This window comes from Lonchura striata, chromosome 1A (assembly GCF_050655825.1).
Source record: "Lonchura striata isolate lonStrDom1 chromosome 1A, ASM5065582v1, whole genome shotgun sequence".
NCBI classification, from domain to species: domain Eukaryota; kingdom Metazoa; phylum Chordata; class Aves; order Passeriformes; family Estrildidae; genus Lonchura; species Lonchura striata.
The window spans coordinates 61,475,245-61,493,657 of NC_140741.1; the positions used below are offsets into that span (position 1 = coordinate 61,475,245).

The 18,413-nt window shown below is 47.2% G+C and overlaps 1 protein-coding gene across 3 annotated transcripts; it reads left to right on the top strand.

Annotated features, from left to right (window-relative positions):
* The first annotated feature begins 155 nt into the window (after positions 1 to 155).
* Positions 156 to 14,575, top strand: CENPM (centromere protein M). 3 transcript variants are annotated; one of them, XM_077783620.2, is made up of 6 exons: positions 5,304 to 5,412; positions 5,531 to 5,610; positions 8,141 to 8,239; positions 9,289 to 9,368; positions 10,361 to 10,452; positions 11,198 to 14,575. In XM_077783620.2, the coding sequence occupies exons 1-6, from the start codon at positions 5,356 to 5,358 to the stop codon at positions 11,321 to 11,323; spliced, it is 534 nt and encodes a 177-aa protein (XP_077639746.1). In that variant the 5' UTR covers positions 5,304 to 5,355; the 3' UTR covers positions 11,324 to 14,575. The 3 variants fall into 3 exon arrangements, 2 of the variants coding, with proteins under 2 accessions (XP_085426029.1, XP_077639746.1); XR_014952228.1 differs by lacking the exons at positions 5,531 to 5,610; positions 11,198 to 14,575 and adding an exon at positions 9,882 to 10,080 and having other exon boundaries at positions 156 to 5,412; XM_085569903.1 differs by lacking the exon at positions 5,531 to 5,610 and having other exon boundaries at positions 5,012 to 5,412.
* The last annotated feature ends 3,838 nt before the right edge of the window (positions 14,576 to 18,413 follow it).

The following is an 18,413-nucleotide window of genomic DNA, read 5'->3' on the forward strand; positions in this document are numbered from 1 at the left end:
CCCAGATGAGTCTGAAACACCCCTGGACACAGCAAGAAAAAAACACGGGGCTTTGTGCTGCTGGAGCTGGGACATGCTTGAAGACCCAGTGCCTCTGATGCAGCTGTTTGCTGCCTGTGACAGGGCTCTCAGGTGCTGTCAAATCCTTTGGTTTCCAACAGGAGCTAAAGCCACAAGACAGCTCCAGGCATTGATGTGCCAGTGCAGCTCAGTCTGCATGGAAACACGTTCAGCTGCAGTTCAGCTTCTACCTCAGATGAGGCTGCTGTGTGCCACTCAGGTCTTCCAGGCATAAGCTTGTGCATATCATTCTGCCTGGTGCCTTGGGGCCTTCCAGCCCCTTTCACCTTGCTTGGAGGAAACCTCTGAATGTCTGTGCACACACCGAGCTCCTCAAAGCCATTCATCCCAGGACACCTGCCTATCACCAAGCCTCTGGCTCCCTCCATGTCTCTGGGCAACCACAAATTCACCTGCATGATTAAGGTGAACATGGAGTCAGGTTTGATGTGAGAGAGTCACCCAGCCAGAGCAGAAATCATGAAACCCTTCACAGAACCAAAGACAAAAGCCTTGGCTGGAAAAAAAGGATATGGTCAGACAACCTCAGGCACATACTTCCTGCTTGTAGCATGTCCATAAATCACAGCATAAACAATGTACTAAAGGTCAGCTATGGTTAAGTGTTATTCCAGTCTTTCTTAACAAGTTTTTGCACTGTTCTTTAGTGTCCTTTAGCCTTTTATCAGCATCTTCTGAGTTGACCAGACCCAGGTCGATGCCTGTCTTTAAAGCAACACCAATGTCCCAATATCATTCTCCCAATGTAGGAAGAAGCATGGGAAAAGATGGAGTTTATCAAACTTGCCTTCCCTAATGTCTGCAGTAGAGGACAAAACTTCAGCAAGGGTCACAGAAATGTTTCCCTGCTCAGCTGCTGGAGGTGAGGGAGCTGCTGCAGGATGCAGAAGGCACACGAGATGCATGGGCAGGGCATCAGTTGGGGATAGTCTGGTGGGAAAGCAGACTTACCCACCTTCTGAGTGCTACTGCAACTTCAAAAAAGAAAGCCCATTAGAGAAGCTTTGCTGAGTTGATCAAAAACTAAGGAAATTTGTATAGTGAGTTAAATTAAAGAGCAGAATGAAAAAAGCTGATTTACTTCGGGTCTAAAAATAGCTGTGAAGAGCCTTTGCCAAAGGAAGCAGAAGTTGCCAGCAACATATGTGAAAATGTCATTAATTTCTCTAATAATCTGCACTTGCTGCAAATGATATAATTTTTGTCTATTAGAGAGAGAACAAGTACAATCAAATACACACGAGCTCTATTTCACAGGCTTCCCAGGAGGGATGGCAAGAAGTCAGCCTGGAGCCAGTAATGCATGAGCGGGTGACATCTCATAGAACTCATACTGAATAGGGTTGTCAGGACCTGGGAGCCATTGCTGAGAAAACTGGGACCATGCTGGGGTCAGTGCTCCTCTCTAGACCATCTCCAAAGCCTGTCTCCTTTGCTCCTCTGGCTGGTCAGAGAGAATCAAGGGAGAAATCAGAGAGAAAATACCCTGAGATGCAACCACTGGATGAATCATACAGCAAATTGGCCATGGATACATGAGGACAAGATGTGCTTTTTAAATCTTTTTTTGTAGCTGCTGGTGCAGTTCTGCTGCAGGAGTAGCTTCCCCATTCCAAGGGAGCACTCATGATGGCCAGGCCAAGTCTTGCTGATGTCAACTCTGTTTTTTTGGCAGCATCAGAACATCTTTGTGTTGATTGCAATACACTTCTACCCATCTGTGGAATGGTTTGTGCTACCAGAGCAATGTACAATGGCCCACAGAGTAAAATCAGGAGCTCTCTCCTATCATGCCCTGCTCTTGTCCCTTCTGCTTACACTCTGGGCCAGTGTAGTGACACCCATCTCAGCTCTCCTGCACCACTCTGAAGCAGCGATCAACTCATTACTTCCACTTTGCAAACTGGAAATGGGGTAGCAGGAGATGAAACAACCTGACACAGTCACACAGGGATATGTAAAATACACCCTGACTTCCAACACCAACCACATCTCATCCCTCTCCCCTCCTCTCCTTCCCAGCCTACAGATCTAGGCAAGAGCTGCAGACACATTGCCAATCTGAGTCTCCACTTCCTTACAATGTTGTCTACCATGAAAAATAATTTTCTATCTGTGGGATGAGTGGTAGCTCATCTGGATCCGCTGAATGTGAGAACCCCAGCCTTGCTTTGGGGCCTCATGTGGTGGTGAAATTCCTCCTCCAACCCGTGCTTCCAAAGAAAAACTCCGCAGGCTTAGCTGTTCGGTCTCAAGGCAGTTTATTGCTAGTTATCTAACAGATTATGTTCTTGGGCTGCAGCTATTTGATCAGTGGCCTGGGTAGAGGCACACACACACCCTGACATGCTCTCTATCTGCTGTCTTCTTCGTCTCTCTCTCCGCCCAGGGCTGCTGCTATCTTTTATAAGATATATTACGTATAACATGTTTACAATTATTCCCCAATACCTACTACCTACGTTGCCAAGTGTTTTTCTACTCTAAACCAATCTGTGAGTGACAACATCACCAAGAACATGGAGGTAAGGAAGAAGAAGGAGGAAGAACAGGATCAGCCCACTTTCCTCCATCTTAGAACTTCTGACCCCCATGTACAAAGTGAAAACCCCCCTGTACATGTGTTAAAACCCCGCTGTACAATACTAAAAAATTTTCCCCTCTACTTTGTAACTACTTATACTATACTATCTAACCTTTTCTGATTGTTTGTTCCACCTCCAAAGTTGGTAATTCATTCCATGGCTCAAACTCAAAATCACAGCTGTTTTTCAGTTGTCTGCCAGGGTCTAGAATGCTTCTGACCAAGGCCTCGAACCTCTAAAAATGCCTGAGAGACATTTTGAGTTCCCACAGCTGAACATCAACAGACACCAGCATGGTGAGAAGATGGAAGCCTGCAGTAGCAGGGCACAGCAAGCATGTCCCTGACCAGACACTAAAGCCACCCAGGTCCTTCAGTGGGGCCAGAGAGCAGGCAACAGGAGGCAGAAAGAGGACAAACACCTTTTAGATGGATGCCAGAGCTTTTAACATATTTCCACACCTTCAGCAGTGCTAAAGGAACATTGTTCTATTTGCTCTGTGCATCCCCCCAGATGAGCTGGCTCTTGTTTATTGCATCTGCTTGTCTCCCATCTTTAAGACATCTGCCCTGAATTCATCCTCCCTTCCCCCCACCAAACTCAAAAACAGCCAGAAATATCTTGTAATCTCTTCTGCTTCACCTGTAATTTGTCTCATGCTGGCAATGAGGGAAACCGTCTGCCTTTGTCAAGATCAAAAACGCTACAGTGGCTATGTGATGTCAACTTTTGTTAACCCTGTCTCTCTCCCCTTTGCCTCCCCTCTCCAGATTGTTACAGAGAGGAAGATGTGTCTTCATTCTCCTGCAGCCTTCTTTCTCCCCTGGCACATCTCCTGCCATTTGGAAGTACCCTGGTTGAAAGGGCAGGGAGAGCAAGCACCACCAGGCAGCAGAATGGGTTCTGGACCCCCTTCCACACTAAGGTCAGCCAGACTCAGGGCTGAGACAAAGATCAGGAGATGCAGCAATGTGGGCCACAGGCCACTGAGGTACACTGGACCTCTGAGGTTTTACATAACTGCATGTCATCTTCCTGCTCTGACCTCAGAATGAGAAGAACTCAGCCCATCTCTGTTACTGCAGTGCTTCTGCCCATGCCCCTTCCTGCCTGTATCATGGGCAGGGGAGCACTGGGCTCTCAGATTAGGGGTAGAGGGGAAAGGCACCCAGGAAGGGGCAGGATGGAGGTCGAGCCTGCTGGAGCTACCACAAAACCTCACACAGAATATTTCAGTGTGCAAAGCCAGTTGCTACTGCCACACAGTGTTAGGGAAATTCCCTACATAATCAAGCAGTCTTCGTAGTATAAAAGTGTATTAACTATGTTAACATTTTTCTCTCATACTTGGTACTGGTGAGGTCACAGCTCAAATCCTGTATTCAGTTTTGGGGCCCTCACTACAAGAAAGACATTGGGTGCTGGAGCATGTCCATAGAAGGGCAGAGAAGGAGCTGATGAAGTGTCCAGAGTACAAGTGTTATGAGCTGGGGGTGGTTTAGCCAGAAAAACGAGGCTCAGGGGAGGCCTTATCACTCTTTACAGCTCCCTGAAGGGAGGCTGTGGGGGTTGGTCTCTATTCCCAAGTAATGGGCAATAGGATAAGAGGAAAAAGCTTCAAGTTGCTCCAAGGGTGGTTTCCACCAGATATTAGGAAACATTGCTGCAGTGAAAGGGTGGTCAGGAAATGGAACAGGCTGGCCAAGCCTATGTTGGAGTTACCATCCCTGGAGTGTTTGAAAAGGTGTGGCACATGGGGACATCACTGTTTTGAACATGGCAGTGTTGGGTTAATGGTTGGACTTGATCTTAGAAATCTTCTCAATCTAACGATTCTATGATTCCCTGTATTAGTTCACATTATAAATTGCAATGTAAGGAGGCAGTGGAATTTTACTGAAGCCTTTGCTGTTGTTGTCTTAAGTAAGCAAACGGGCAACAGCTCATGACAAGGGCCAGGGAGCAGCACAGCCCTGGAATAAAGGGCTCTGCTTCTCAGAAGCTAAAGGCTGTTCATGATCCCCCTGCACAGCCAAGGCAAGGACAGTATCCTCCCCTCAGCATCCCTCCAGTATTGCCTGTGGGTGCCTCAGGCCGAACGCATCCCTGGGATATCTGGATGCCCCAGGAATGGTGCTGCTTTGCAGGGTTTTATGGTGACTGGCTGTCCTTGGTGATCCGTCACACAGCGCAGTGCCCCGGCGCTCAGAGGGGCCCCATGCTGTACCCCGGCATCACTGCAGTGCACAACTTCCTCGTGAGGGAAAGCGCAGGGACAGGCAACCAGCAAGGAGACAATGGCCTGAAGCAGTCAGGGGAAATTTAGGTTGGCAATTAGAAAAAGTTTCTCCACCCAGACGATGCTCAGTCACAGCAACAGGCTCCCCAGGGAAGTGGCTACAGCTCCAAGCCTGACAGGGTTCAGAAGCGTTTGGAGGACGCTGTCAGGCACACGGTGTGACCCCCGGGGCCCGCGGTGTGACTCCCGCGCCGGGCCAGGAGCGGACGCGGCGATCCCCGCGTCCCGCCCAGCCGGGAGAGCCGGTGAGGGGCTCGCCGCCAGCCCCGCAGCGCCCCCTGCCGCCCACCGGCAACCGCGCCCGCCCCGCCCCGCCCCGCCCCGCCCCGCCGCCCGGCGTCGGCGCGGGGCGGAACGCGACCGCCGTTCGAATTCCGGCGGGCGGCGGGCATGGCGGTGCTGCGGCCCTTCGACAAACTCCCGACGCTCAACTCCGGCACCCTCCTGGTAGGTCCGGCGGTGGCGCCCGCCGTCCCTTCCCCGCCGTCCCTTCCCCGTCCCTTTGCCCGGCGCGGCAATGCCAATGCGCGGGCCGTGGCTGACCGCGCTCTCGCCTCTGGCGCAGCTCGTGGGCCCGGACGAGGCGCTGCGGCAGCAGCTGGCGGAGACCATCCTGCAGGAGAAGAGGGACTTCAACATCAGCATGTGAGTGATGGGCAGCGCCTGCGGGCCCGGGGCCCCTGCCACCTGCTCCAGGAGGCGCAAACGGCGTCTGTGACGGCAATTCCTGTCGCACCGAAACTGGTTAAAAGCGCAGGCTCCGCCCCCGTGGCAGGAGTCGGAGCTGTAGAGCGCGCGGTTCGGAGAGAGACTTCGCTCTTGCGAACGCTAGAGAGCACCGCTGCCCAGATGTGACCGCATCTGCAGCGGGCAAACCCCTCTGTCCTCAGGGCAGGCAGTTTGGGCATGCTTGGAAACGGGAAGGGGGGGAAGCATCCCACGTTCGTGTTCACAGTGCACATACCTTTGCCTTTTGCATGTTGCAGAGGTGTTTGATTACTAAATTGGAAAGGTGGGAGAGCAACACGGGTTTTTTTTTCCCCGCCTGAGAGATAGAAATTAAACATCCTGGGGCAAAATGGGACAGGTACAATGCTTGCAAGTACTTGCAGAGGAACAAGTGTTTCTGAAAAGATGTCCATTGCTTTGGATGCTCTTTGTAGCTGTTTTCTGGTTTGTATGCACACATGTGCTTTTCCTCCTCAAGATGCACTTAGGATTTCAGCTTTAGCCACATGACATGTCCTGTCTTAAAAGCTTGATTAACCAACCTTTTACAATAAAATGTCCTTGACAGCTCTTTTGCCAAGACCAAATGAGTTTAGTCAGCTCTTCAGAAGGTGTTTGTGTTATTTCTCTGCTGTAATCCATGGATGTGCAGTAAAAGCAGCCCAAGCTAATGTTCTGCTGGCTAATTAGAGTGACTGTAGTGCTCTGATTGTGGCATCTTGGATGTCTGTGCTAACTAATAGTAAATGAATTACCCCATTTTCTATGTGAAACCTGCAGCCTCTGCTGAGCTGTGGAGTGCCATAACTAGATGGCTGCTGGTACTACAGCTGGGTAACTGCCCAAAGGCACAGAACTGTGTGCTCATGCTACACAGTAAGATACATCCCTGTGTAAATATTGCTAGGAAAGCAAAGCCAGTGGGGTTCTTTCCCCCACTGTGTTACTTTGGGATTGTACACACTACAAACAAATATGATATCTAACCTGACAGGTCTACCTGTCAGGTACAGCTGTTGGGTGAAGAGTTACAGGGCTTGGGGTTTTTGTATCTCTTATTGCTGGGGGGGGAGAGGGGGGAAGGCTTCTGCATTGCATATCTGGAGACTGCTGTCATCATCTAGTCATGTTGGTTTAAACATAACAGAATTCCAAACAATGCAGTGCTTTTCTGGGTCGCTTTTTTCTTTCCCCCAAGGTGATCTGATAATTTCATCAAAGAGTCTCCCTAAATTTCACCTTAAATTAATAAGTTGGTTTGTGTTTCAATTAATAAAGCAGTTTGTCTTTCAAGCTCACTTTGCTCATCTCTTGTGTTAGTTTCAGAATGGTTTTGTTAAATCATGTCTTCCATAAACAGAAGAAACAAAATACCTTTATTTGGAGACTAGCAAACAAAACTACAAACTAAATAGGATGAATAGAAGGGAATGTGTGCCGTGGTCTGTGGCTGCTACAGAAAACTGTGAAGTCCTTGAGACTGAAATACTAGAAGTAATATTCCCCCAAGAAGACCAGAATCAATGTTTCTTCCTTGGCTTCCAGAGAGGAACTGGATTGTGAGAGCGACTGAACGTCTGGGATGTTTGTTTGCCCAGTTTAAATTAAGGTGATCTTCCAAAAACGTGGTGCTGATAATGTTCTTCCCTGTGGAAGATCCAGTTATGTACTGCTGAAACCTTTTATGGTTGAGTTTTTTTGTTGGTATGCTGGTTTGGTTTTTGTTGTTGTTAGTTGTTTGTGGCTGTTTGGCTTTTTTAGTGGGCAGAGATGCAAAAATCCCCACCCTGTATTTCTTCCAACAGCTGTAATTAGCAGTGTTAGTACCATGTTGAAGGATACCTAAACTAACCTAGTAGCTTCTGACAAAGTAAAAGGATTAAAAGGGAGGGTAATGATATAACAGAAGCTCTTTTTGAGTTATAACTTCATCTATAAAGCTGTTGTAGTGACAATTTTGTAGTTTAAGGTTTTTCTGTACCTGGCAAGGTCACCTCTCTTTTGTGAGCATATGAGCAGTATCTCTGGAATGTGACAGAAAAGCACTGATGCATTGATTAAACTTTACAGCAAAATATTCCAGTAAAGAATTGGAGTTCGCTTTGTTAGAAAGGACTCTTTGTAACAATTAAATGAAATGACTTGCTGTAGAGATCTGCACGGAGAAAATGTTTCTGTGAGACTTGTTATGCTCTAATAAGCGTCGCATTATAACCAGCCTTGTCTAGCAATTACCATTGTGCCTGTCAGCAACTATGAGTGGGCCTAAGATATGAGAGTACCACTTAAACAATCACAGTGCTTCTTCAATGCCCACGTATTTAGTAATTAGCAGGCTTCCTGGTAACTTGCTACAGGGTGAACTGCAGTGGTTGTGTGATTATGGGTAAGTGGGTACTGTCTTGCCAAGCTAGTTGGTTAAACTGGCAAATTTGTTATCTTTCAGTCACCTTGCTACATCCCTCCCCTTACCTTCAGAGAGGGATCATCTTCGACCCAGGATAGATCTGATTGTGTTTATGATTGACATCAAGAGCAAGTACAGGTAAGAGAAGGGAAAAAAGATGAGAGGGGGGACGAATATTATTTCTTGTTTTGATGGCTAAATCTGCATTTTTACTATATTGGAATTGCTGAATAGTGGGTTTCAAAACCAAGACTTGCTGTGGTGGAAGAACTCAGTAATATATACAGTGGCTTTCTGGCCTCCAGCAGTGGATTAGGACTGAATTGCTCTGTCCAATAACATGCCTGTTGTGCACTAAGTTGCCATAGCAGAGAAGGCAGAATTTATTTCTGGATCTGGATGTGTGACAATACCAACTGAGCTTTGGAAAGAGGCTGTCTATAGAATTAGATGGAAGTGCTGGTAGTGCTGTGAAGTTTTATAACATGCAGAAGTCTGATGTGTGCTGGGCAGGGCAGTGCTGCCCAATAACCAGCAAGTGGCTGTGTCTGTCCTCAGTTTGCTGATAATCCTGGTCAAACACTATGGATCAGCACTACAGATATCTCTAGGCGAAAGAGAAAGGTCTGCAGGGATTGATCCCTTTTCTATCATCTTGTGCTCTGTATCTTTGTAGAAATGATACTTGTTTCCCCAGGCCACAAGTAAAGACTTGCTAAGGCACAGAAGTCAGCATTTTATTGCTTACTTAACTTGTGACTGATGATCCTGGGCTCTCATTTACCAAAAATGACAGGCCCAGCTGCATACTTACAGCACAGATGGTGCTGCAGAAATGTGTGGGCAAGCGCTTCCTGAAAGAGCCGAAGTGGTGCTGAAGTTTCATTGGATATTAATGAATTCAGATGCTTAGTGTCTGTAAATCATGGAGGACACTGTTCAAACTAACTCTAACTGTTGAGTCTTGAGTAGAAAGGATATGTTATGGGTTATTAAACAGCTGTGGGTATTACAGAGGTCTCTGATGTCATGCTTTTAGCATAAAGCAGAACTTTGCAAGCTCACAAATCAGCAGATGTTAACATCATTGTTTCTCTAATTGTGCTTCTGAAAATTATTCCTGTTTTCCTTATGCTGCACTGGTTTAACCTCCCTGTCCAACTGAATTGTCTGTGCTTTTCTGACAGCTTGAAGAAGGTCGAATGTTCCCTAGCTCATGTGGATGCCAGCTTCTTCCTGGGGAAGGTGTGCTTTCTTGTCACTGGGGGTACGTATGGCACCTCTTCCTCCTCTTCAAGCAGCACAACTCACTGTTGGTTTTCTTAAAGGCACTGACTTAACTTGAAACAAACTAAAGGAAACCAGTGGCTTTGTTGTAACTTTGTTTAAATTATTTCTGAACTCCTCTGCCTTTTTTATTGTTTTCCTAGATAAAACACTGTTCTCTCATGATCACTTGCTCTCTCCTTTTTATTTTTGCCAGTCAGACCTCTCTTCTCTGTCCCTAATTCCTGAATATGATCTGTGTTATTGATTTTTTTTGTGTGTGTGGCACTCCACTGGTCTATCTGCTCTTGCAGATCTGACTTAATGATACCTTAATGAGCAGTGAGAAGCATATGATACTGTGGTAATAAAGTGAATCTAAACGGATGAGCTACAAAGCTATCAAGTATAGTTTTAATATAAGACTACTATCCCTGCTGTGTACTGTCTGGCCATGTTGTGCCTCTAATCTTTCTGTCTCCCAATGCTTGCCTGTGTACCCTCCCTGCTTCAGCTCTGAGGAACTGGAGGGGCCAGACTGTACTGCTCAGTGTTGGAATATACGTGCTGTGTCCCTGGAGTTTGGGGGTCAGGAGGCTTAATTCTGAAATAGAGGAGTCTTAGCATTGTCTGGTGTTATGGCTCTCTTGATGAAGTGAATTCCTTGGAGATCAGAAAACTCTGTGATACCATATGACTCAGGAGAACTTTTGGTGAGTGGAAGCTGATGGTGTGCTGATCCCTTATGCAGAATGTTAATGTTACATGAAGAGTGATGTACTATTCCTGCTGTTAGTATTATGAAAGACTTCTGTGCTAATTCTGTTTCCAAAATTGTACCATTTTGTTTGCACTACTCGCTGTTGCCTTACCTTCTATTATGCTCTAAAAATTAGCTCTGGATTGTTCTGTGGATGTGGAATTTCCTAAAACTTTTCTTCACTGATTGCTGATTATGAAGCTTGTAATGTGGGAAAATGTTTTTTTTTTTAGTTGGCAGGGTGAATGCTTGCAGCATTGAGATGAATGCTGTCTGTAAATTAGGAGAAGCCTACTGCAGTCCTATGCTATTCTGTGAGCTGGAGGTAAGGTGCTTATTTGACATCTCAAGGGATTTCTGAAGAATTCCACTGCTCTGTGATTGTTAGAAACATCATTATTTTAGCAATAAATACATGTCCTGCTGGCCTTCTTAAGTGTCAGAGACCAGACTTTGTCTACAAGAACAGTACCTCTACAGAGGTACAGGAGTCTGGCTGTCCTTGAAATGAGTCTTGAAGTAATCTGGTCCTTCCTGTGCTACTTCAAAACCTCATGAAGCCAAGCCTAAGCTAACAAAAACCATTTCTGATATGCAGAGCCTTGGTACACTTGTTCCTTGCTGCATTTTCTCTTCCTGGGAGCCCCTGAGTATTATTTACTATGTAACTCCCTTGCCCATGTAATGTTTTGTGTCAGCCAAACTTTGTGGCTTCACTGATGATTTTGCCATCTGATAAGCCACTCTTTCCAATTACCTGCTTGGTCTGAAAAGCTGGAGGGAGAGTTTGCTATTCAGCAGCAGGACACTTCACTTTTCTGCGTAACTTGTCACTGCATGCTCAGAGACTGCTTCCCTACCAGCAGGTAGAATCTGTGCCTTTGGCAAGCCCTTCAGCACTTCCAGCTGGCAACGCTGTACCTTCCTTAACATTAGGGAAGTGAATGGGCCTGCCTGGGGTTTTCTATAGCTAGGCACTTGATGCCTGCTCTGGTTCTTTCTTTTAGCAAAGTTTACCGTTGCTTTTCTTCTTTTCTATTGATTAAATAATTTCTCTATTCTGTTTCCAGCTGGAAGACACTCGAGTTGCTACTGCTCAACGACTTGTTCGAATGTTAAGAATCTGTGCTGGTCACATACCGGGAGTTTCTGCCTTGTCCTTTGTCTCGCTGATGAGGAAGTCTGATGATGATTAGCTTCTCATTGTGATACTTCACACACATTCATCAGGTTTTTTTTCACATCAGGCATTCAGGCTGCTGCAGTTGAAATCACATTGGGAAGATTTTTTTGAGTGACTTGTCATGACCATTCACCCAGAACTGTTCCTAGTTGCTTACCTCTCAATAAAAGTTTGATTCCTATTCAGTGGATAACAGATAGGGAGGGCAGTTTGAATAGGAGATTCCAATCCATTATTACATCTGAATCCCATTTCATGATAAAAATTGAATTTTTTCCTCTTGGCCGGTGGCCAGGAGCTACATGTTTTTCTGAGAGAATATTAGAAGAACAGGCTACTGTCTCCAAAGTACCAGAGAAGAGGCAGCAGGCTCCTTCCTTCAGTTGAAATGCAGCACCTTAGTCTAATGAGAAACCTTGCTGCCAGGTTTGTCTGTCCACCAAGAGAAGAATGGGGAAGGAAGGCTGCCTAGATCTTCTAGATAGATTGCACCTGGCAGTTAATGATCCAGCTGTGTTAGCATCTGCCCAGCAAAGGGCTCACTATTTCCATGTCAGTTACCTAATTGGGAAGGAAGGGACTAAAGAAGATAATTGAACTAGCACTTTAGCTTTCTTTTAGATCCTTGAAGAAAAAGACTCCATCTGTCAAAGCCCACAGACAGCCCCAGTAGTGCAGCCTCTGGGGCTGACCAGAGGTGAAACCCAGTAGCCAGGACCACAGCAGCACACAGAAAACAGGTTGTCTCAGCTGGTTTGGCATGTGCTGTGTATAATCCCTTTACTAACAGGTTGTGACCAGCTGTAAGTTGTGCCTTATGCATACTGCACAAGTCTCTAAGGTTTGAGAGTTATAATTTAATAAAATAAGTAATATGTAATAGTTCTATGCTCTTTGTTAGTCATGTGGCACAGCCTCTAAAACCTGCAGACGCTTGCCCCAGTTTGCCCTGGCAGGCTGGTCCTTGCTGACAGCTCTAACTCCCAGTTAGTTGTTTTGCTGCACTCGTGGCTTCAACCATGTGGTGGTGGCAAAAGCTTTTCAAATACAGCCCTTTCTGTTCATTAAGTTGAGCCACCTGCCAGAATACAGTGCTTTTTGAAATACTGGGATGTTTCTTACCCAGAATTACATGCCAAGTAGAAATGAAGCCTAGAGAGAATGTGTTAAGCTCCCCTCTGGTTTAATTTATTTAATCCCTAATAGTCTGCTTTAATGTTCCTAGGTGCAGAGCTCTAGCTGTGTGCACTGTTTCGGTTAGCTTGTTTCTGACATCTGTCTGTGAGCAGGAAAAGCAGAAAGCAGCACTGCAGGCTTAATCAGCTGTGAGTGTTGGCAGTCCTTGCAAAGACAGCTCAGCAAGGCACAAAGCCTGTATCCTTGCTCAGAGGACACACAAATCCCAGCTCCAGTTGTATTGTTGCTGATGGGGGAGGGCTAGGGTGTTTGTCAGCTGAAACAAAAGGAGCTAAACCATCCAGCTGTGTTATGATGCCCAAAAGGGCTGGACTCTGGCTAAAACCCAAAGGAGAAAGACATGTGCAAACTGTCGTGGCTGTGTAAGGAGGATTGAAGCTTAATGGGCATGCCCTACTTTCAGCTAGCTTTGCCATCCTGAAGGTACTAACCAGGACTGGGCCACCAGAGAGGGGAAAATCATGCTGAGAAACAAGTTTCTGTGTTGGTTATGCTGTCTCAGCCCTGCTCTTGCTTTGAGTCCCTCAAAATAAAGGAGACCATGGCTTAGAATAGGCTGGTTTCGATTTGCTCTCGATGTGCAGGTGCAGTCTGTGGGAGGAAAGGAAGTGGCATAAAATGAGCCACTCTTTTGTGTCCTCTGCAACTCCTATAAGGAAAGGAGACTTTTCCTCTCCTAGGTTGCTCTCCAGTTCACTGTAATAACCCACAGACTTGGGTTAAATCCCTTTGGCCTCAAGAGTAATTTCACTGCACTTTTTTAACTAGTGAAAATGAAACTTCTTTTTGGTCCACCCAGAATGCGTTGGAGTAACCCACATGTGCTACTGTCCACTCCTGCACCTTCAAGCAGGGTTTTTTTTTCCACTGTTATGTTTCAGATGTGGTCTTTCTTTCCTTCTACTGCTTTCAAAGAAGAAAGATGCTGTTTTTACTTCCTACAGGTGGCTGAATCTCAGCTGGTACATAATAAAATCTAGTTCCTTAAGAGCAGCATCTTCCTTCACCTTGGGGCAAATATTTTTCTTACTCTTAGGAGAAAGTATTTACTAGAACTGGCAGGGGAAGCGGAGCGTATCTAAGAATATGACACTGTGTCTCAGGTCCATCATGTTTTACAACCCAAAGTAGTTGGGACACATCTAAAGCTACATCTTCAACTATGTAAATACCTTTAGGAGCTGTCAGCTATTAGTTGAGACAGGCCATAACACTGCCCTTACTACCAGAGGAGACAAGGCAGCTGAGGATATCTTTCATCTGGATGGAATAGCCAGGGCTAATGTTTGATAAAGGTCTTGTGAAAGTAGCACTTAGATTTGGATCAGAGGCATAGAAGGCCTGAAGTTGAATTAAGGCTAATTACTCAGGTTCTGTTGTGTTCAAACCTTGTTAAAGAGCTTGCCAAGCTGACTGAAATCTAAACTAACAGAAACATTTTGAAGTTACTTGCTTTCTCTTCTCTCTAGATTCAGTTCTCTATCCCTGTGGAGATTTTCAAAGAGGAATCCCCCTCTCTGAGGTGAAAGTACCTGTGAGCATTGCTGGTTTGACTGTTTTAGTCTGTGGATGTGTTTCTGTTTGTCATTTATGTCAGCAAAATTAGAATAAAAGCAGTTTAATTAGTATAGAAGAACTCATACTAGTTGCACTGGTGTAAGCTTTGGTCTCAGAGTGCTTTTTTGGGGTGATGGAACTAAATGAGATTGTAATATGGTTTCCTCTGCTATGGCAGGCTGACCCACTGGATTTCATTTTCAGTCCAGTCCCTTGAAGAAGATTTTGCCTCCGCAGCCTGCTAGCTGAACAGCTCACAGAGGTGATCTGTGAGAGATTTCAGCACAAATCAGCTTGCTTGGCATTACCTGGTGGGATTACAGCTCTCTGCTGTGCCAGGTTTTCTAAGACTAACTCTGCTGCACCAGCAGTTAAATCAGACCAACTTTGAAGCATGATAAAACATGATATGTTCAATCTATACCAATGGAAGAGAAAGTCTGTATACTGAAATGGCACCTGTAGTAAAAGATCTCTCTGTTCCTGGAATAAAGATCAGAAATAAATCCAACCCTGGGTATGTATCAGTCACTTCCAAACCTTGAAACTGGTGGTGGAGTTTTAGATTCATGGCCACCTCTGGTATTGGCTGTGGGGACTGGTTAAAACTGGGCATCTTTGCTTGCCAAGACCTGTAGTTTGAAGAGAGTGGCTGGCTTAGGTCAGCAGTGGTGCCTAGCAGCTGTGGTCAAGCTGCAAGAGCTCCTTGGTTGCTCTCATCACGGCCACTGTTCACAGCAGTGGTGGACAAGGAGAGACTCCTGCTCTGCTGCCTGGAGCTGACTGCCAGAGCTGTGGCAGAGGTCAGCTCTGCTCTGCTGCCAAAAGCAAGGAAGAGGCTTTCTCCTGTGGGGTTTTTAACTTGTCTTGATTTTGCAGGAGCACTGGCTGTTTTCCAGCTGCTCTGTTTCCATTCAGCTGGCCTGGATCCCCTGGCAGTCTCCTCTGCATTCTGAGTGTTCTCCACTCCCCACCCTAAGCCCGTGTGCAGTGTTGCTGTGGGCTGCTGAACCACTGCCACTTTCCATTCAGTGGCCAGCTGTCCTGGAGAAAAGTGATTTATATGCAAGAGAAGGCAATAGCTGGTACAGCCCAGAGGCAGGAGCCAAAACCACTGGATTAATTTCACTTCTGTGGCTGATTTCTTGCGTGACCCTGGGCATGCGAGTGAAAATTCACTGTGCCTTGCTTGCTTTGCTTCCCTGCCTCCACTGGGGGTTTTTAACGAGGGCAAATTGACATTACTTTGGAGTTGCAAATCTGGAATTGAGTGGAAACATTCCGAAAAAACAATTCTTTTCCTCTTTAGCAGAGTCTGACTTTTACCTAAGTTCAGTGGGGGAGGGCTAGGTGGGACCTGCTGAGCGGGCACCTCCTGAGATCAGCTGGTTGTGTGCCGCTTACATGCCTGACTCCACTGCAGGGAGGCTGCCTGAAACTGGCTGCGATCCTTCTCATGAGGCATTGCGGCATGGTTAGGTTTTGGTGTGAACTGGAACGAAACCACCCTCTGAAATGCTGAAATTCCCTGCACAGTTCAATTATCCTTGAATTGGCCAGCGGGGAAATCAAAGTCTCTGGATCTGTTCCTCGCTGTTAAATATTAATACGGCACGGCGATAGCAGGCAGGAAAGCATCCCCTCGGGTCAGCTCTGTGCGGGAGGGGCTGTGTTGGCTGTGAAGAACCGGTGTGCAGGAGAGGTCGGGCACGGGGGACTCTGGAGTGACGTGACTTGCTCAGACTCCTTGGCAGCTGAGCAGCGTGGGCTCCCAGCCCGTGCTGGGCCACGTTTCCTTTGCCACAGGCTCCTCCTGCCACGTGCCGCGATGTCGCATCCCTCGTTCCCCGGAGCTTGCCGTGTGCTGGGGGTTTTGAGAGGAGCCAGGAAAGGCACCGTGCCCGTGTGCCCGCCCCGCCGCCTCCTGTGCCGAGGGAAGTCAGCGGTGTGTGCAAGGGGGCCCATGCTTTACATACGTGCAGGCAGCTCCGCGCCGCCGGCCCAGGTGCAGCTGCGGGCTGGGTACGACAGCCCCGTGGGCTCTGTGTGTCGCGGGAAGGAGCACCGAGGTGGGGCAAGGACAAAAATAACGAGAGAGAACACCTCCCCTTGGGAAAGGTGGCCCTGGTGTGCAGGGTCCGCTCTAGCCTCTGCATCCCAGCACCCTCTTGGCACTACAAGCTGTGCCGGGGCCAGCTGAAGCACTTGTGCTCAGGCATGCTGGAAAAAACTAAAAAGCCCAGCCAGCATTACACAAGCTAAGGAGGCTTTTCCCATTTTCTGTCAGTATGGAGTATTGCTTTTCTGTCTTCCCATGAAAGCTCTCTGGTCCTGCTATGTGCTCACCGTGCAGTGACAAGGTGACAGTGCCGTGCTGTGACTGAGCCTGCTTTGCTCCTGCCCTGTGCTCAGACTGTTGGAACACCTTGGATGTTTGTTGAGGGCTGGCAGTCCTTGAGGCACTATCATTGTCTGCACTGGTCAGCTCAAAGCTCTTCTGAACCTCTGTGCTGGCCACTCTGCTAGTTTTGACAGCATTGCCCCATTGTGGATATTCAATTTTTCTCCCCACTGCTGTTTCTTTTTCTTGCTCTTCCAGAGATCACAGACGTGAAGCCAGTATTTGCCTCAGCTCAGTAAAAACCTATGGCTCATGTGGTGGTGGAGTATCTTTAAAGACAGGTGCTAGAATCAACTAATTAATCCTCATTCCCCTGTGGGACTGAGGGGTGACTCAGTGCCTCGTACTGTTATGCTGAACAGCAGAGGATCAAAGGCACTGGAGCTGGGGAAGCCCTGGGATAGCACACCAGGCATCTGTCAAGGCTCAGTCTTGCACACTTTTCTCCAGGACTTTTTTAGCCATGCAGGAGATTGAAAGCTTTGCAACCTTAGAGACAAGGCTGGAGCTGCCGTCGCCTTGCACCGGAGGGGTAGTTTTTACCCCTTTGAGGTTGCCTTTTTACCTTTTCATTACAACCCAACTTGGCCACCCTGAGCAATTCCCCCTCCTGACCTACAGGTCCTTCACTGCACCCACTGTGTATGTGTCTGGGTGAAAGGCAGGGCAGGGAGGCTTAGGCACTGCTGAAATTGAGCTGCGATGGTGATGCACGTCCCTCCTGGGCGTTGTGATCCCCAGCACGCTGCATGTGCCAGCATGGCTTGGCAGCCCTGAAGAAGTGCAAACAAACCCCTACACCTGGCCTTGGGCTGCCCTGGCATCCATCATGCGGCTGTGTGAGCTGCTCACAGGGAAGGGAAGGGGAGTTGCTTGCACGTAGATGTTGTGTAATGCAGACCTAGTTCAAACACAAGTTTGCAGGTTGGGAAGCATTTGCCCAATCTATGGGGAAGGAAGGCCACCTGGGACAAGGACTGCTGCAGTGCATTTCTGCTCTGTGTTGTAAAGGAGATGAAACATGAAGCATGTGCTTTCTTCAAAACCTGGGTTTTACCCAGGTTGCATGTGGAGCATCACCTGTGAGAGTCCCCCTGAGTGTGCATGAGCTGTGGTTTGGCTGAGCTCAGCCACTGTATGGGACTAATACATAGTGATGGTGTCCTATAAATTATATAGTCGGAATGTTCACCATCTGCTCTGCACTGAAAGCTGAGCATGATTGAGATCTTCCCCACTTCCCAAAGCTTGACTCTCTTGCTGAGCTTGAAATGTGTTTGTATATTTCCTGTAAGTGGTTCTGATTGAATCAGGTAAAAAGGGAATTTTTTAAGCAGGCTGCAATGTTCCCTGCACCCAAAATGAGAGCTGAAACAGTGGCCGGCATCCCATTATAAGGCTATGAGTAAAACTGAGTCTGATTTCATGTTAATTAGGTTCTAAAGGGACTGAATCTTGATTGCAGTGGTCATATCAAAGATTTAAAATAGTAATGCAAAAAGCAAAGGAAACCCCACGGTGATTCATATAAGAAGGGGAAATAAAGACAGTCAGGGAGGAAGAAGGACTTTGAGGGGGCCTGAATTGCTCTGCTGCCCAAAAGCAGGAGGGGATTTGAATCAGATTATCCTCATTAGATGTCTCTTTAAAGCATCATCAAGCCAGATGAATGGTCTGGGGGAGAGCTTGCAGGCATGGTGGCTGTGATTATCACCAGGGATTTGCAGTCCTAGTTATCTAGCTTAGAGACAAGATTATTAGGGGGTATAAAGCTGTTCCTGCCCTCAGCCTCTAATGTGCATTTTTAGGCTGGGTGATGGGAAACGCTGTGGTGCTGCACAGCCCCTCGGAAGCCTGCCTGCATCCTCTGGTGGTCTAGCCCTCTGCAGGGCTGTGGGTGCAGTGTGGAAGGGAAAGCGACCTGTGTGGCTAGGAGATCTTCCAGGGG

Excerpts from the sequence above, each read along its gene's own strand:
- CENPM (XM_085569903.1), top strand. The coding sequence starts at position 5,027 with ATGCTCAGTCACAGCAACAGGCTCCCCAGGGAAGTGGCTACAGCTCCA. Across the intron at positions 5,413-8,140 it reads TCAACTCCGGCACCCTCCTG|TCACCTTGCTACATCCCTCC; the intron begins GTAGGTCCGGCG and ends GTTATCTTTCAG. Across the intron at positions 8,240-9,288 it reads GACATCAAGAGCAAGTACAG|CTTGAAGAAGGTCGAATGTT; the intron begins GTAAGAGAAGGG and ends CTTTTCTGACAG.